The sequence below is a fragment of the Passer domesticus genome, chromosome 17, assembly GCF_036417665.1.
Source record: "Passer domesticus isolate bPasDom1 chromosome 17, bPasDom1.hap1, whole genome shotgun sequence".
Taxonomy (NCBI): domain Eukaryota; kingdom Metazoa; phylum Chordata; class Aves; order Passeriformes; family Passeridae; genus Passer; species Passer domesticus.
Genome location: NC_087490.1, coordinates 11,769,592 through 11,786,457, shown reverse-complemented (window position 1 = coordinate 11,786,457; position 16,866 = coordinate 11,769,592). Strand labels below are relative to the sequence as shown.

The following is a 16,866-nucleotide window of genomic DNA, read 5'->3' as shown; positions in this document are numbered from 1 at the left end:
CGCCCGCTCCCAGCAGCACCCGCCGCCCTCACGAGCGCTCGATTCCCTCAGCACGGGCGGCCCCTCACGAGCGTTCGTTCCCCTCAGCGCCTGCCGCCCCTCACGAGCGTTCCTTAGTGCCCGCCGCCCTCACGAGCGCTCGATTCCCTCAGTGTCCCCCGCCCTCACGAGCGCTCGATTCCCTCAGTGTCCGCCACCCCTCACGAGCGCTCGATTCCCTCAGTGTCCCCCGCCCTCACGAGCGCTCGGTTCCCTCAGCACGGGCGGCCCCTCACGAGCGCTCGATTCCCTCAGTGTCCCCCGCCCTCACGAGCGCTCGGTTCCCTCAGCACGGGCGGCCCCTCACGAGCGCTCGATTCCCTCAGTGTCCCCCGCCCTCACGAGCGCTCGGTTCCCTCAGCACGGGCGGCCCCTCACGAGCGCTCGATTCCCTCAGTGTCCCCCGCCCTCACGAGCGCTCGATTCCCTCAGTGTCCGCCGCCCTCACGAGCGCTCGATTCCCTCAATGTCCCCCGCCCTCACGAGCGCTCGATTCCCTCAGTGTCCGCCGCCCCTCACGAGCGCTCGATTCCCTCAGCGCCCGCCGCCCTCACGAGCGCTCGGTTCCCTCAGCACGGGCGGCCCCTCACGAGCGCCCGTTCTCCCCGGCCCCGGCCGCCCCTCACGGGACCAGCGGTGCCCGAGGCAGGGAAAAGGGTACGGACAAACACAGGGCGCGCTCGGCACAGCGCAAACGAGGCTTTATTGGGAGTTCGTATGAAACAAGTGCAAAATTTAATTTGTGCTGTTCGTATGGCACAGATGTTAAAGTATCATGGCAATATCCCCATTTTCACACTGATATAAAAATAATATAAAACTACCCCTGTCCACCTATGCAGTATAAATTAGGTTCTACACTACCAGGGAGTGCTGTTTGTGTGTCCTTAGAGCCAAACAGAAACAGGGATCGAGGCCAATTCTTTATTCCATGTGCAAAAGTTCTTCCTCAGTACAGGGGAAAAAAGAGGAGTAATACTTGTAAATCCTGCCTTCTTCCATAACATCAAATATAAATATAAATATCAGTGTGGCTTCCGAAAGCTTAAAGTAGTAACTCTAAGCAGAACCCAGAATGAAGATAATATTTCCAGTGCAATTTTAAATATGGCCAAAAAAGAGCACATTGCATTGGTGTGTATAAATTTACAGTTCATAATCATCTTGGAATACAGACTGAAAACAGACGTTGCTTCTATTGCATTGTTGAATGGTTCCCAAAGTGCACAAGATGCAGCTGGGTTAAGTATGTGATTAGTAATTAATGTTTAATATAATGAAAAGTCTTTCAGATAACTTAAAAGTAACCATTCAAGAAAATAAAGAGACTCAAAAAAAATGCCTACATGGGTTTCAGGACAAGCAGTAACAACTTTTTTTTTTTTCTTTTAAGAATAAAATTAATTTACAACATTAGTTTACCAAGAAAAATGTACATTTCATATCTATATATTTTACAAGATGCTCCAGATCTGCTCTGTCTTTCTATGGGAGGTATGTTTTACAGAATTGTTTGGCTGCATTATAAGGCAATCAGTGAAAACCACTATGTTCCACAAGAAACCATTCACAGGCAAGATCCAATCACAGTTACTTGCAGACAATTTCAAACATTTCTGCTGACAGCAGCCAAATTATAATGCACCATCTTTATTAAAATGTAAAGAAATGTGCTTAAAAGAGAAAGGCGTAAACTTGTATCCTCCACCGGAGTAGAATTTGTTCTGAAATTCCACCCTGAAACGAGACAAAAAACCAGAATCTGTACATGAATCCAAAATTAGCTGTCAAGGGACAGAATTGTGCAACCCAAGAAGCTGAGCAAAACCAACTCCACTCCTCTCACTTGCTTCCTGTGCAGCTATTTAACCTTCCCATTGGAGTCCCAGGCTAACTTTATTATTTTTATTGTTTAACTCCTGTTTCTCAGGAGACCCACAGGCACTAAACTGTGCTGTAAAGGCTCATTTCTTACTTCTGGCTTACTCATTTGTTTCTAAGTGAGTTGTAGCCAATTGTTTTGCAAACGTGCAATGAGGACAATCTGTCATGTACGTAGCTCCACCTCCTGTGTTTTGGACACTATATGCTTTTGTTTAAGTTGTAAATTTCATCAGATTTCAAACTAAACATGCTCTGAATCCACTCCAAAGTGCAGAGCTTGTGATACCAAGACTAAGAAAGGATTAAAGTACTTAAGGGTTGGCAGCCCCACTCATTAATATAAATGTTCTGTTGAACCAAATAAACAGACTGAAACCATATAGTGAGATAACCAGACTGAAATTAAAAATGCTTATCCAAGTTACTAATATTCTACCTTATGAATAGCTGCAAAACTACAAATCAAATGTATTTATATTTTGTGAATGTGGTTAAAGTTAAAATGCATCATAAGCCAATATAATATTTCTACTGAAAATATTCCAGATGAACAATCAAATACAACTAATAAGCCATTTATTTAATATAACTAAATAAGCGTATTTCAGCAGCAATGAGGCTGTTGAACTTTACACTTTTCCTTTTTAATAAAGTTTATAGAAAAAGAGAATGTACCAGTGAAGTCGTATAGCATGGAGAAAAGCAGAAAGCCCCTCCATGACCAGCAGAATAAAAACTGTCAGCACAGCAAAGAATGCCATCACAGGGATTAGCAGCAAGACACCGTACTTCGTATCCACACGCAGACCCACTCTCATCACCATCTGCCACAGAACTTCTGATAACTCTAGTGAAAACCAAAAAGTTGCCATAATTAATGTTGGTAGTGAGTGCCTTCACCCACTGAGCCACTCGGACCTGCTCATGTAACCAAGAGAAGAGAAAAGAGAGCAAACCCCCTCCCCAGAGAACTGCCCCCATCCCCTCAAACATTTAAAGATACACCTCAGTGTCAAAATCAGACCTACTGAGAGCAATATTTTACATAAAGTCACAGTTTTAGTTTGGTGGCTTCCATAGATCATGATTAGTTGAAATAGAGATTTTTTTTAATTAATAAAAAGTGTATTTCATACTAGTACCAATGGAACAGGCCAGCCTCCCTCTAATAGCATTAAAAATACAGATGTAGGAAAAAACCCCCAAAAAAATCAAAAAACCCACCCCCACTTACGTGCATGAGCAAGACTTAATGCCCAGAGTCTCAGGTATGAGGCTGTGTTAGAGATGCATCCCAGACAGTATTCAATGGTATGAATTGCTTGATTCATAAAAACATCTGAAAAGTTCAGCTAAAAGATAAAAATATATTTGTATCCATTTTAACAACACGGAGAACAAAACAAGAGAGAACAAAAACATTCATCTGCAAATCCTTATTACATGGAAGAATTCCATTGAAGGGTAATAAATTGATTTTATGTCAAGTAAAAAAATGTGCCATGTACAAGACCCTTATTACAGAGACAACATTAAAAAAAACCCCAGATGTTACAATTTTCCAGTATTACCTTGTTGAGAGACAAAAACAAATGCAATTTATGTTTTCTACAAAGAACATGATCCAACACTTGAAAACTTCAAGTACCATAACCAGCCATGGTTCTAATTCCCATTCTATTAAGGTTCTAGGTTTACAATATCAATTTTCTCATCTTTAAAAGCAGGGGTAATTATCAGCAATGCTACTGATAGAAAGATAACCATATTAATACTAAGATCTAAAGATCTTATTTAAGATCTAAATATAAATATTTGTTACTAATAAAGAGTTTCAAAACTGATATTACTAAAAATTTCAACTTACTTTGTCTGAATGTTGTATTTCAACACTTTGTATAATACATTTTGAGTAAATAGTTCTTGTATTTTCTATACACAAGAAACAAGAGTCTACTACCCCAGTGAGACAAGAACTATCTATACATATTCTGCACATTAGGAAGCTGAAGCAATTCTTTGTCTTTCAATTCAAATAGAATCAGTGGAATCTGCCCAGACCTTTAAAAATTTGCCCAAACTAAACAGCAGCAGTGGGTGGGGACTAGGAATGCTGCCCCAACCCCCATTAGCAATAATCCTCATAACAAGATGTAAGTTGCAGACACAGAAAGACTTTTGTCCAGCTGAAAAGCCAAGATTAATTAACAGGAAGCTGGGCAGTCACCACCTTGCCTCACGGTTAAAAATCCATAAAACCAGACAAAACTCAGGATTTTTATCCCACTCTTCAATATAAGAAAACCTGTACTCCTAGATGCAGTCTTAATTGCAAATAAAACACATTTTCTATTCTCTACTACAGACATGTTGTAGTTTACTGTAACAGTCTGAAAATACCAGAAAATAAAGATAAAATAGCAACAAATAAACTATAAGTAAACTGCGTTTAGGCACCAAGGTCTTTGTAAAGGCTCAGATGATTTTCTTCATAATTGCTCAGCATGAAGTGTACAGGTTATGTGTTGACTGCCCACTTCTAATTGGCTTTGAAGAACATAGAAACCAAGGATCAAGTAAAACCATTACCTCCTCTGCATCCCCCTCTCTGTGCCCGCTGTCTGAGTGAGTGACACCTTCTTCGAGATCATGACATGACAGGAGACAAAGCTCCTCTTCACTTTCTTTTCGGATAAGCTTGTAGCCACTCTGCAAAATGGGAATGTATTTTCTCTTCAAGCAGGCTGCCACTGTCATTTTCTAAATTTACTCAATGTAGTCACAGGCAAAGGCAAAAAGATTTAGAGGAATGAAGTACTATCATGTGCTTCAGTCCAAAAATTTCCAAACTGAGCAGAAACTGGTAAGACAAGGAGTAATGGGTTCAGCTGAATAGAGATATACAGAAGAAATTCTTTCCTATGAGGGTGGTGAGGCCCTGGCACAGTTTTCCCAGAGAAGCTGTGGCTGCCCCATCCCTGGAAGCATCCCAGGCCAGGCTGGAGGGGCTTGGAGCAACCTGGGACAGTGGGAGGTGTCCCTGCCCACCACAGAGGGTGGAATGAGATGGGTTTTAAGCTCCCCTCCAACCCAACCCATTCTGTGAAATACCCATAAGTGCAACAAAAGAGCAGCTGAATTCTCCTGCACTGAGCAAATGTGGGAGTGTCTTTCAGTACTCACCCTGTACATTCTTATGCCTCGGCCTCCACTGTGCAACCAGTATAAATAAAGTGGTTTACCAAGCAGCATTACAGGAACACAAAGAAAAGCAACACTAAGTAAAAACTTCTGCAGAGGAACCTGTTGGGGGCGGGAGGAAAATTAGATTAGATCACAAAATCAAAAGGAGGAAAAGCCATCACCTTTTCCTTTAAAGTATTATCTGCATAGGAAACACGGGATTTCCAAAAGCTTGGCAGAGCATTACTCACCTGGCCACTGAAGAAGCTCTTTGTTTCACCATTAGGAAACAGGAACATGTTAATAAATTGTATCAGAATACTGGGGGCAGCTGTGGAGTTCTCTGCAGAGTACGCCAACCATTTAAAGAAGATCATGAACACCAGGTAGCCAAATATGCACAACATGAATAAAAGTTCAGGAATAAAAACCAAATAAATATTATAGGTCTTCTTGAAATGCCTGGAAGGTAGAAATGTGGAAAAAATAAAATTAAGTTTTACCAACACAGCCCAAATATGATTTCAATAAAACAAAGCACTTTTAAACAGCAAGACTGAGATCACAGTCCACAGCTGATTTCTTTTTATTCAGTGAAATTATATCAGGTAGTTAAGTGGGAAAAAAACCTGTAAGAGACACATATTTTTATTTAGCAACAAGTGAAATAAAGTCTTATATTATTTTGTTTGGGGATTTTTTAGTATAATCTTGAACCATCATCTTGCATGTATAAAGGAAGATCACTCTATTACTATCTTTTATTAGGAACAGTTTTCACAATTACTCTTATCCTGTTCTCAGAAAATAATTCATTTCTCTTACAAGATTAACTGTTATCATTCCAGACCTGGCAAAAAAATACAATATTGCTATTATTTTAATTTCTTGTACTTACAAGTGGTTAAACAGCCCCAGTACAACTCCAAATGTCATGTGAGTCACTCCGAAGATCACAGACATTTTCATTTTGAATGAATTTAAAAAAGTGAGACGGTTGCTTGCCAAATTCCATATCTGAAGAAGAAAACACCAAACCAGCATTGATGAACACCATAACAGGAGGAATAAACCAGTATCCTTCTTCTACTGGGGATTAGAGTTCTACCTCAAATGGAGGTCACAACTGAGTTTTGTAAAAATAGTTCAATGTTTGACTTGTCAGAAGAAAAGGTCTTGTTGAACAGAGAATACAAGCAGAAATGTGTAATTTTCTTAGTCAGATTTATCTTACTTATACACATTCCAAAATCTAATGGACAAAGACTGATCATCACAAGTGGGCAATTAAAAAGAATGAAACTAACCGGATCAATTCCAAAGGGATAAGCTCCATTGTAGACACCAGAAACATTTGGATCCAGTGCTAAATATCTATTGGCTTCCAGATCCTTATCACTGCAGTGAAAGAAAAACACACTCAGATTTGACACTTTATACATAATGACAATGTATTTTCAGTTCTGCAGGACACTGCTCCTGCTTTCCTTTACCTAACTCACCCACTGTCACACTTTAAAAGTCTGGAAGGGTTTCTAAGCACAAAAGTCCTGACTAATACAAACAATAGCAGAAAAAATCCACCTAGAACCTCACAATCTGGGTTTAATTCACATTCACTGTATTTCAAAACAAAGTTTATGGATTTTATTCCACATTCCCCTAGAACTCAAAGTTTCATTTAAAAAGTTCACAGTTTGCTTTTGCATAAAATTCACTATCAAACATTCAAAGAATAATTGCTACCTTTTTTCTGTTTTGCATTTGGGGAAGTTTACTTTATTTTCATACAGTTTTTCCATTATCACAGCACACACAACCCGTTCAAATTTTAGCCAGTGGTCTTGACTCTTTGAAGCCACATCCTGTTTTGTAAGGCACCATGAGATGCAAGTGTGAACATTCAAATACCAAAGGGTCATGACACCTCAAATTAGTGAGGTTATCCCACCCTGAGAAAAAGCAGATTTGGCAATTCACATAGACTGGGTTTTTTTCTGGGTGTTTTTTGTTTGTTTGGGTTTTTTTGGTTTTTTGGGTTTTTTTGGGGGGTTTTTTGGTTTTTTTTGTTTTGTTTTACTACCAAGAAAAGCTGTGCAGAGACTAATGATTGCCAGGTAATTAATTCACTTCATTAATAGGTAATTTCTTTTAGTAGAGGCAAGTGCCACTCAGCTATTCATTCCAGAAGCATGACCTAGGGCAGACAAGTCCAAAACTAGACCTGTGTTTTCTATTCCTCTGAATATCTTTATATAGACAAAACCACACATCTAGAAAATAAAACCTAAAACATCAATGTAAAGATAAACAATAGCAGGATAGTTAAAACATGTGAACAAAAGGGTTAAACTGCTGCAGGAAACACATCTCTGTTTTAATGGTATAGCAAACATGCTGCTCACCTCCAAACCTTCTCATACATTGCTGAAACATTCCATCCAGATCCAAATATATTTATTGACTTTGAAAAACAGTCATTATAGATCAATCCAGTGTATATAGAAAACAGCCCCATTAACAATATCACATACCGGCCTTCAAATAACATTTTCATTATCTGTCAGTATTGGGGAAAAAAGAAAAAATAGAGAATATCATCTGTTATGTGAGCAAAGGTTAGCTAGACATGTCTAAGAGAAACACATTTTTGAACACATAAACACTTCTAAAAACTAAAATTTATTTGTGAACAGCCATTTAGGAATATGAGCTCCCATGACACACACTGAGACCTTTATAACCAGCATCTTTACATTAAGGAAGGGTCTTTTAAAGCCATTTCCTTCCTGGGACTACTGTACAAGAAATTACACATTTGCAGGCATTCTTAATTAAACATAATTCTAATGAGAGATGCAGGTGTTCCTGCATTCCAACCCACGTGATTAAAAAATTTAAATGAAGTTTAATAAATTTCAAACTGCAACTCTTTTTATAAACAATAAAAGGTGGAATTTGAAAAATCATTTTCTCCTCACACTGTCACCGTAATGACATTCTGTAAAACCCATCACTGAGTAGCCCTGGTAGAAGTAAAGACAAGCTTCAAAGCATCATTTTTTTCTAAGATTTCATTACAACTTGATTATTATTATTGATTATCTTTCAAGAAAAGTGAATAGTTTAAAATATTACATCAATCTCATGGAATATGGGGGTCTTTTAACACAGAAAATTCTAAAAGAATTGAAAAAAGCTTAAATAAGCACCCATTCAAAAAAGCAGTACTTTTCAGAAAAAGTCACTATTCAAATGATCTGGCTGGATAGGAAGTAAATAATTTGTAATTCCTTTTACCTCATCTTGTGCTCTTTTTAACCTAGGGTGGTTTTCATACAGTATTGTCAGGAGTGCAAATATGAACATGAGCAGCCCGTGCCCAAAGTCTCCAAACATAACCGCGAACAAGAAGGGGAAAGTGATGATGGTATAGAGAGCTGCAAGGGCAACACAGCAGATTTCAGGCACAGCACACACATGATGTCCTGCCTGCACTATCCCCAAGCAATCCCATACTTAAATCTCTCAAAGTTTTTAAGTTTTCATCCCCTACTCATAGACCTTTCCCCCACACTGTAATTTTAACTCAGTTTAAAGCTTGTTTATTGTGTAGCAATGACAACTTCACAGTTGAGCAGTAGCTGGCAATTCTGAGGATAATAATACAAGCCCAGAAAATAAAACACAACCAAACAGCTCTTCCTCTGTGGGTATTTCAGGTCTATACTATAAGGTACATTCTCCTGTGCAGAACGACCCAGCCAACACAGCAACAAGTATATATTAAAGTGGGCTAAATAACAAGCTGAATTTTTCAAGTGATCAGCTCCACACTTCACTAAGCTCAATTACCATTACCAGTTTTCTTTGTTTTTTCCCCTAAGTTATCTTCCTTCCAAAGTAAAGCATACAGACGAAAAATTATACAACTATTACCACTACCTTTCATGCTAAAATAATTCAGCAAAACCCAATCCCATCCTGCTGCTTGGAGCACGGTCTGTGCTTTTGATGAGCTACTGAAATTTTAAAACAGCTATTAACAAGCAGTATGCTTGTCACCATTTGGCCTTTGCCAGTGTCCAGTTCAGCAAGGTACCAGGGGCAAGCAGCAATGGCAGCACAGCTCAGAGCTCAGCTTTCAGAAGGACCAACCTGGATTAACTTCCCCGTAGCTTCCAACTCCATAAGCATCAACGATGTTCTGGAACCCTGAGGTGAATTTATTGGTACGAATCAAAGTCGGAGGAGGCTGTGTTGTTGGGATGGTATTCATGAATGAGGAAATCGTAGCTCCACTCTTCCTCTAATTACAGACACAAGATACATTTGTGTAAGATCTCTGTTAATCTAATCAAAGTGAAAACATCTGCTCTATCAGCAGTTTCATTGGTCCAAAAATACCATTAAATTATGCCCCAAGTTTAACATTTATCCCTTTGCACGCCCTCTAAAAACAGATGATGTACAGTGTTCTAATTCTTATTTCATATCAAGTATCAGATGAGACTTATCAATCACAATATTAGAAAACAAAGATTTGTTATTACAATTTCCTCTCATAAAACAAAAACAAATGCAAGGGAACTGGCATCTTTTGCATGACTGCAAATAACACCGTGGGCCCAGCTGGACTCAGGTCCAATACAGAAGTTATTCAAGAAAAAAAAACACTACACACAACACTAAATAAAGGCTCTGCTTATAAAAAAATGTTTTATACAGAGACCCAGATCTGTCTGTGCCTACTTTTAGTCTATTGTTAATAATTCTTTTCTTTCCTTACGTGCATACTTAGTTCAAGACCAAAGCTTTAACATCAGTGAGCATTCAGGTGACTTACTGAGCCTTCCTCCAATGCATGGCGCAAGTTCTGGAGATCAGCCACTGGACACCAAACCTCAGCAATTAAACATTTATTTGTGACATCAAAACTGCACAGGTTGAGGACGTGATAAATGGCTTTCATCTTCTTCACTTGGATAACCCAAGTATAGATGGATTCCGAGGCTTTATACAAGACCTGGCGCAAGTATTCCTCAGTTTTATTCAGCACCTTTGTTTGAGAAAAAAGCAAAGATCTCACTGAGAATGTGAGAGGGGTTGTGCTGATCACAGCAAGAGCACCAGTGCTGGGCCATGTTTTTAGGAGGGCAAGCAAACCTCTGCTGAAAACAGAAGGCAATGCCAAGTGCTGTGAGGTTTAACAGATATGTGCAACATGAGACCGGGGACACAACTTACTGTCCCATCAGCTCCAAAGCTGCATGTATGTTAGAAATTACATTTAACACTCTGATACATTAAATTATTTCCCACAGTGCAACAGCTCCAGCAAGAGGAAATCTGTTCTTTACTCACAGTTTCAAGATCCTGAATACGGACGTTGAGTCCTTCGACCACGGCCTGGCGCTCCTCGGTGGTGTCGGGGTAGGGGTACACGTGACAGCGATAGCTGCAGGAGCACAGGGCTGTGTCAGTGACCAAACTCCACCAAAACACACCACCCAGCCCCCTGCTGGATTTGCAACACACCACTTGATAACCATGCAACAGATTCAACTCAGAGGCAGCATGTTGCCTGCACTTGGTAAAGACTGCAAGTGAAATGATTCATGTATTTATTTGTACACTATGTAAATTACAGAGCTGGGTGCAATAAGGGGAGGAACAAATTTAACACAAAAATCTTGTATAAAAATCAACACTTTTCAAAAAGGGGGGCAGGGGAAAAACCAGCCAGAAAATACCCCAGGTATAAAGGAATGTACATATATTAGATTTAATTCTTACCAGTCACAGATCTTCTTAACTTTCTGACCAATTTGTTCACCCCAATAGGACACTAAAAAAACAGCCCACTTTGTGGTTTCACCCTAAAAAACATAAGACGTAAAGCTGATGAATTGTGTTTTAACCAGCAATTCCTGTGAAATAATAATAGAGCTAAATAACAAAGCTGAACAACTAGAAAAAGCTGTGTTAATATAATTAATTTTCCATCTGTTTAATGAAGATCAAACAATAAAATTCAACTATGACAGTATCACTTTCTTTGTTTTTAATATTAGAGAAAACCAGAAAAAAGTTTCCAGGGAAAATCAATGAGACATTATATTTTACTATATCAGAATTCTTAGTAAGAAAAGAGTATTTTAAAAAGGCAATAAATTAGAATTCAAGCAAAAAAAAATAAAAGGTGATCAATTAGGATGCCGTAATTGATTTACAAAAATCAACTTTTTAAGTTCACAGGAAAAACTTCACAGAAAACTAGCTATACTTGATTCTTTCTTAGCTATTGAATGAACAAGTGGAATGGCTATTAAAAGGCAATGCACTGTACAGACCTAGTTAATAAATATCCAAGTAGCCATTTCTGCCACGTATTTGACCAAGGTGGCCAATCATAAAGTCACCACTATTCCACAATAGTTCTGTACTCCTCAAGCTAACCATGACAAATTAATTCCCACTTCTACAACCTTGAATTTTAAAATAATACAAATTCTAATACTTCTAAATAGTTTTTCCTCCAAGGACACTGGGAAATCATTTCCATTTACTTCAGACAGACGTGAACAACAATTCTTCCAAATCATATGAGAAGTACAAATGAAATAAACTGATCATTACAATGTTTACTCACTGTATCTGGATCTTCCAGAGCCTTATCCAACTCTGCATAGGTAAGAAAGGGATAGCCTTTACAGACTCTCCACAGCATTTTTTCAAATGCTTCAATCTTTGCTACGTGAACTAACCCAGATATGAATCTAGGAAAAGGAAAATTTTGAAATGTAAGATAAAATGTACAAGAAAAAAACTTGGAAATTCAGAGTGCATCACCACAATAATTTTGTATCTGCCAAGGCTAGGGAAGGAAGCATCATCCTGAACAGGAAGTAACTGGTATACAAAATACCAGCTGGTATATAAAATTTTTTATTTGCAAAATAAACAGGCTACAGCCCTGAGCACACAACTAGAATTACTTCTAACTGGTTATTTCTGTGATAGTGAGATTACTTCTTTTTTCTTGGAAGATATCCTCTCATAACAACACCACATACAGCAGTATCCATTCACCATTTCAAAGGCAACACAATTAACGTTACATTTATACTGCCAGGTGATTAAAACACTGTGTGTTTATCACAGAAAAAGAGTTTGAACAATAGAAGGAAGTATTGATTTAGAGATTTTCCTCTGCACACGTCCTTGGTTTGATGGAAGCTTTGTGACAGCTTTTTGGATGCTGTCCTGTTTATCTCTTCAAATAATCTGGGTTTGTTATAAAGGTACATTGGGTCCAGGCTCCTGTCCTGTCCAAAACTCTTTGGCACACCTGAAATCACTACAGGCCATGTTTTTAAGAGAACAACCCCTTCTTTACAGCCCCTCATCAACATTTCTGGAACAGCACGTGCCATACCCACCCCAGCGAGGCACTCAGTCTGTGCGTGCGGCTGTAATCCACCAACGGCTCGTTTTCCACAGAAGGAAACTCTTCAAAATTTCCATGCAAATGGGATTCATACTAGGAAACAAAAAGAAAGAACATTCATTGCTTCCAGGAAAAAAAACCCTCTCGTTTTCCGTTATTATTCTAAGAAAAGGTAATTAGGTTAATGGTTTAATTAAAAATATAAAACTCGTTTCTGTGTTCAATTCAGACAACAGAGAGATCCTGGATCTCAAGTGTACTGCTCTTAACAATTATAGACAGTGCTGCAAAATTACAGTGTAAATTTCTAAGCACAATTTATGCACCAAAATAACATAATTACACCTTCATTTTCAAGCAATTCTACAGGAAAAAAATCACAAAAATGCCACACAACAACAATCCCTGTCAAACGCCCCAATCAATACCTCAGGTGTTCTCCTGACAAAATTCTGTGTGATCTGTAACATGTACTTGTATTCTGTCAGTTCAAGCAGGTTTTTCCTCAATTTTTCTTTGTTTTTAGTTACTTCCCTCAATTCTGTCTCCAGCTTCTGCAGCTGTTCCTAAGACAGAGTAAAGAAAAGACACAGAATCAGTTACAGGATTTTGGAAAACAGAGCAGGATTCACTGTCAACACATAATAATTTCACAGTGACAGGAGTTTCCCATTTCTTAATTAACTAAAGCTTCAGAGGTTTTATCCCCCAGTCTGCCACACATGGCTTTGTATTGAGTACACTTGATCCTCCACTGGCATCTGTTCAGCATGCTGCTCTGCCCCTAATTTGTGTCAAAATAATGCAGACCTGGAATTAGAACTGCAGGTAGCAGAGGGTGGAAGATACCCATTTATTCTTTTAACATAATTACAACAAAACAGAACGTTATTCAAAATTAGATCTGTGTTTTACAAGCTTCCATATCAAACCCAATACCAGAAAAAGCATTCAGAGACAACAGCACCACGTTTTGCTGTGTGACCACCACCTGCAGAGCCTTGGGCAAGTAAAATTCACACAAACCTGGAAATTCTGGATGCACAAAGAGCCTCAGGTAAGTACCAAAGCAATAAACGAGGCTGAGGGATCTCATCTACAGACAATCTGCCTGGAACAGTGTGATGTACCAAACAGATGAGTGTACATTCCCTGAGTTTGCTTTGACCCTTTCACAGGAATTTTGTGTAAATACCAAAACCTCACTGGCTTTGAAGTCACACTGGCAGCAAGAAATCAGAAGAGAGGAAAACAAATGCTTCTTGCCCCCCTCTGCCACACCCCAATAACTTAAATTATAAGTAGTAAGATAACAAGTCATTAAACTTGAAATTAAGTTCCAAGACTTAGGCATCTGTTTAGTGGAGTTACCTGGATTTCTAAAATGTGTTTCAGCAAGGGGGCAGGAGGAGCAACATCTCCTTCAGGAAGTGGAATATCTGCTTTTTTAATTTCTTGTACTAAATACCCTGGAGTGAGAAGAAAAACAGCATCAGAAAGGAACCTGCATTGCCTACACTTCCTAGAGTGCTGCAGAGTTGACCTTCAGCTGCTCTTGATGGTGCTAATCACACTGCAGCATCAAGCCCTGGCTATTTTATTCATTCATTTTAGCAACAATGCACACACAGAAGTCTTCAAAAATTAAGAACTTAAAGAGTGGATGGGGATAAAACACACAAACTATTGCTGTTCTTGGAAGTCTGCGGAAGCAAGCAAACTTCAGAGGCTTCTCTTTCCCAACAAGTACTCTCTAAGAAGCTTTTACCATTTCACAGAACCCCTTTGTTGCTGCACAGTGCCACTTTCTGCTAATGGTGCAATTGTGTCACTTTCTGCCAGAAACAGACGTGCTGCTCACTGACCCATGTTTGGAGTAAAAAGTGTTCAAACAAAGCAGCTTAAGCAACCTTGACAACAAATGCAACTCCCACTGGGCAGGGGGACTGCCTCAAGAGCTGCTGCCATGACCAGCACGTGCCTCTGATGAGAGATTCCAGTCAAAGGAATCCTTCAACTGCAACTTTTCCTCAGGACACACTGAAGACAGCTGCAGCTTGGCTGTAATGCTCTGCACACCCTCCTCTATTCATTAACTACCATGAGAACACAATTATTATTAACTGGTGAGAACACTATGTTATTATTAATACTCAGAGGTATTTTTAAGGGTGCCTGGAAAATCAACAGCATCGAGTTACACAAAATGAATGGGGATATCTTACAGTCAAGGAAATATCCACAGTAAAGCTTCACTTTCCCTAGCAGAGTTTTAAGTAGTAAACACTGAAACAGCCTCATCTATTTATCAGCAACACATTAGCAACTGTTCTTCACCTCTGAGCTTAAAAAACCCCCAAATCTATATTTAGTGTAAGCAAATTTCACAGCTTACAAAACATGGGAGTGTTAAAAAAACCTTCACAGCAGTGCCACTGGTAATGCCACAGATGAGAAACAGCAGACATGAAAATAAAGCTCACCAAGTATTCTTTCCATTTCTTCACATTTCTTCACTTCATTCACATATTTTCTCTGAAACACACTCACATTTGGGTTAAGCTGAAGGAGAAGGATAAAATGCTTAATAGGGGTTTGAAATAGTAACCTCCCCTAGAAAACCACAGCTCTTCCTGCAACTTCCTGGAGACAATTTGCATGAGCTCTGTGCTTGTCAGCTGAGAAAGCACAAAATCCTAAAAAGATTACTAAGTCTTCAAATAGCAAAGTTGGTTTTATTAAAGCAGAATTATCCATGCCATTGGCTAGTTTTAATTAAACAACAAAATAACAAGGTCTACTGACTGGATAAACCATTCCTAATCTTGTTTCAACAGCTGTAAAATATTGCTTAATGACTTCAAATTATCAAACCATTTGACAAATTTTCTGTGATGCATTTCCACAGTCTATATGAAATACTAAGTTTTACATACATCCCTATAATATGAACATGCAATATCTCTGACTATTTATCCAGGTTATTAAATCAGAACCACTAGTTCATTATTTCTACAATAAATGGTGTATCAGGTAACTAGAATGACATCAAAGTGTTAAACATACACTCGTGTAATCATTCTTACAGATCTGCCTCCTCCTCCCTGCCATATTTACTAACTAGCTGTTTATTTAAGTCTTCCCAGCTTTCCCTGCAATGACTTTACAAGCTACATTTCTAATGTATATTTGAAAGACATTCCAAAGTCTCAGTCAGCATGCAAAGATCATATAATTATGACGAGGCAACGCAGAGACGTGGCTAATTATTGCCCAACCCAACTTTATGTTAGGCAGGCGTTTCCCACACAATGAGGTGCCCCTCCAGGAACAGGAATCTGTTATCAATAAACCTATTGATAATAATAAATAGATAATAATAAACCAATAATAAATAATAATAAGCCAATGAAAGAGCAGCTGTCTGTCAGTGGTCTGTCAGTGGGTGGATGGAGCCATCGGCTGTGCACACACGCTCAGGATGAAGGCGCTGAGGCTGCAGGTGGGTCAGGGGCTCTCCCATGGGATCTCGCTGCAAATGACCCCAATTTAAGGTACCGCTGTGAGAAAGGTGGGATCCATCCATCCCAAAGCATTCCTCCCGGGAGTGCCGGAGCTCCACACTGACTTCCATCAGTCATCCCCCCACCCCGGTGCGGTGTCACCTCTCTGGGTGACTCTGCCTTGGCAGGGGCTTGGACTGGATGATCTCCAGAGATCCCTTCCAACCCTAACAATTCTGTCATCCTGCTTCCAGGCGAATTCCACACAGGGACGGGCCGTACACCTGCCTGTCGGAGTCGGGCAATGACGGCAATAAAAGCAGTTTCCACCGCCCCATCGGGGCCAAGCCCGCACCTTCCCTCAGGCCGGGCCCCTCAGGCTCCCGCAGCCCCGCGCCGCCCCACAGGGCCCCGGCGGTACTCACGTCTCGGAACTCGGCCAGGCCGCGCTCGCCCACCTCGCTGAGGCACTCGTAGGCCGAGCCGCTCTGCAGGAAGAGCTGCGCCAGGCACACGGGCTCGCCGCGGAACAGCGCGCCCATGGCGGCGGCGCGGCCCGGGGCTCAGCGCGGCCCGGGGGCGGCCATGGCGGGGCGGAGCGGGCCCGGCGCCGCTTCCGGGGCGGGAACGGCCGCCGAGCGCGGCCCCAACCGGCGGCGGCGCGGGGCGGGCTCGGGCACCGCCGGCCCAGGGACCGGGAACGGCAGGCGGCGTGCGGGGCGCCGCCGAGAGGGGGAAATGCAGGAATGGGAGCGTCGTGGAATCACTGAAAATGCTGAGCCGGAAGGGATCATCCAGCCCAAGTCC

General features: G+C 40.4%; 1 protein-coding gene across 3 annotated transcripts; it reads right to left on the bottom strand.

Moving 5' to 3' along the window:
• Nucleotides 1-723: 723 nt before the first annotated feature.
• ATP6V0A2 (ATPase H+ transporting V0 subunit a2) lies at nt 724-16,674 on the bottom strand. Of its 3 annotated transcripts, none has more exons than XM_064392175.1 (20): nt 16,485-16,674; nt 15,040-15,118; nt 13,928-14,025; nt 12,985-13,122; nt 12,549-12,649; nt 11,759-11,885; nt 10,903-10,985; nt 10,471-10,564; nt 9,953-10,165; nt 9,265-9,415; nt 8,407-8,546; nt 7,512-7,666; nt 6,414-6,504; nt 6,005-6,123; nt 5,358-5,568; nt 5,107-5,226; nt 4,513-4,632; nt 3,158-3,275; nt 2,599-2,770; nt 724-1,776 (listed from the first exon to the last, which is right to left on the bottom strand). In XM_064392175.1, the coding sequence occupies exons 1-20, from the start codon at nt 16,599-16,601 to the stop codon at nt 1,674-1,676; spliced, it is 2,550 nt and encodes an 849-aa protein (XP_064248245.1). In that variant the 5' UTR covers nt 16,602-16,674; the 3' UTR covers nt 724-1,673. The 3 variants fall into 3 exon arrangements, with proteins under 3 accessions (XP_064248245.1, XP_064248247.1, XP_064248246.1); XM_064392177.1 differs by lacking the exon at nt 16,485-16,674 and adding an exon at nt 16,342-16,429; XM_064392176.1 differs by lacking the exon at nt 16,485-16,674 and adding an exon at nt 15,623-15,682.
• Between the last annotated feature and the right edge of the window lie 192 nt (nt 16,675-16,866).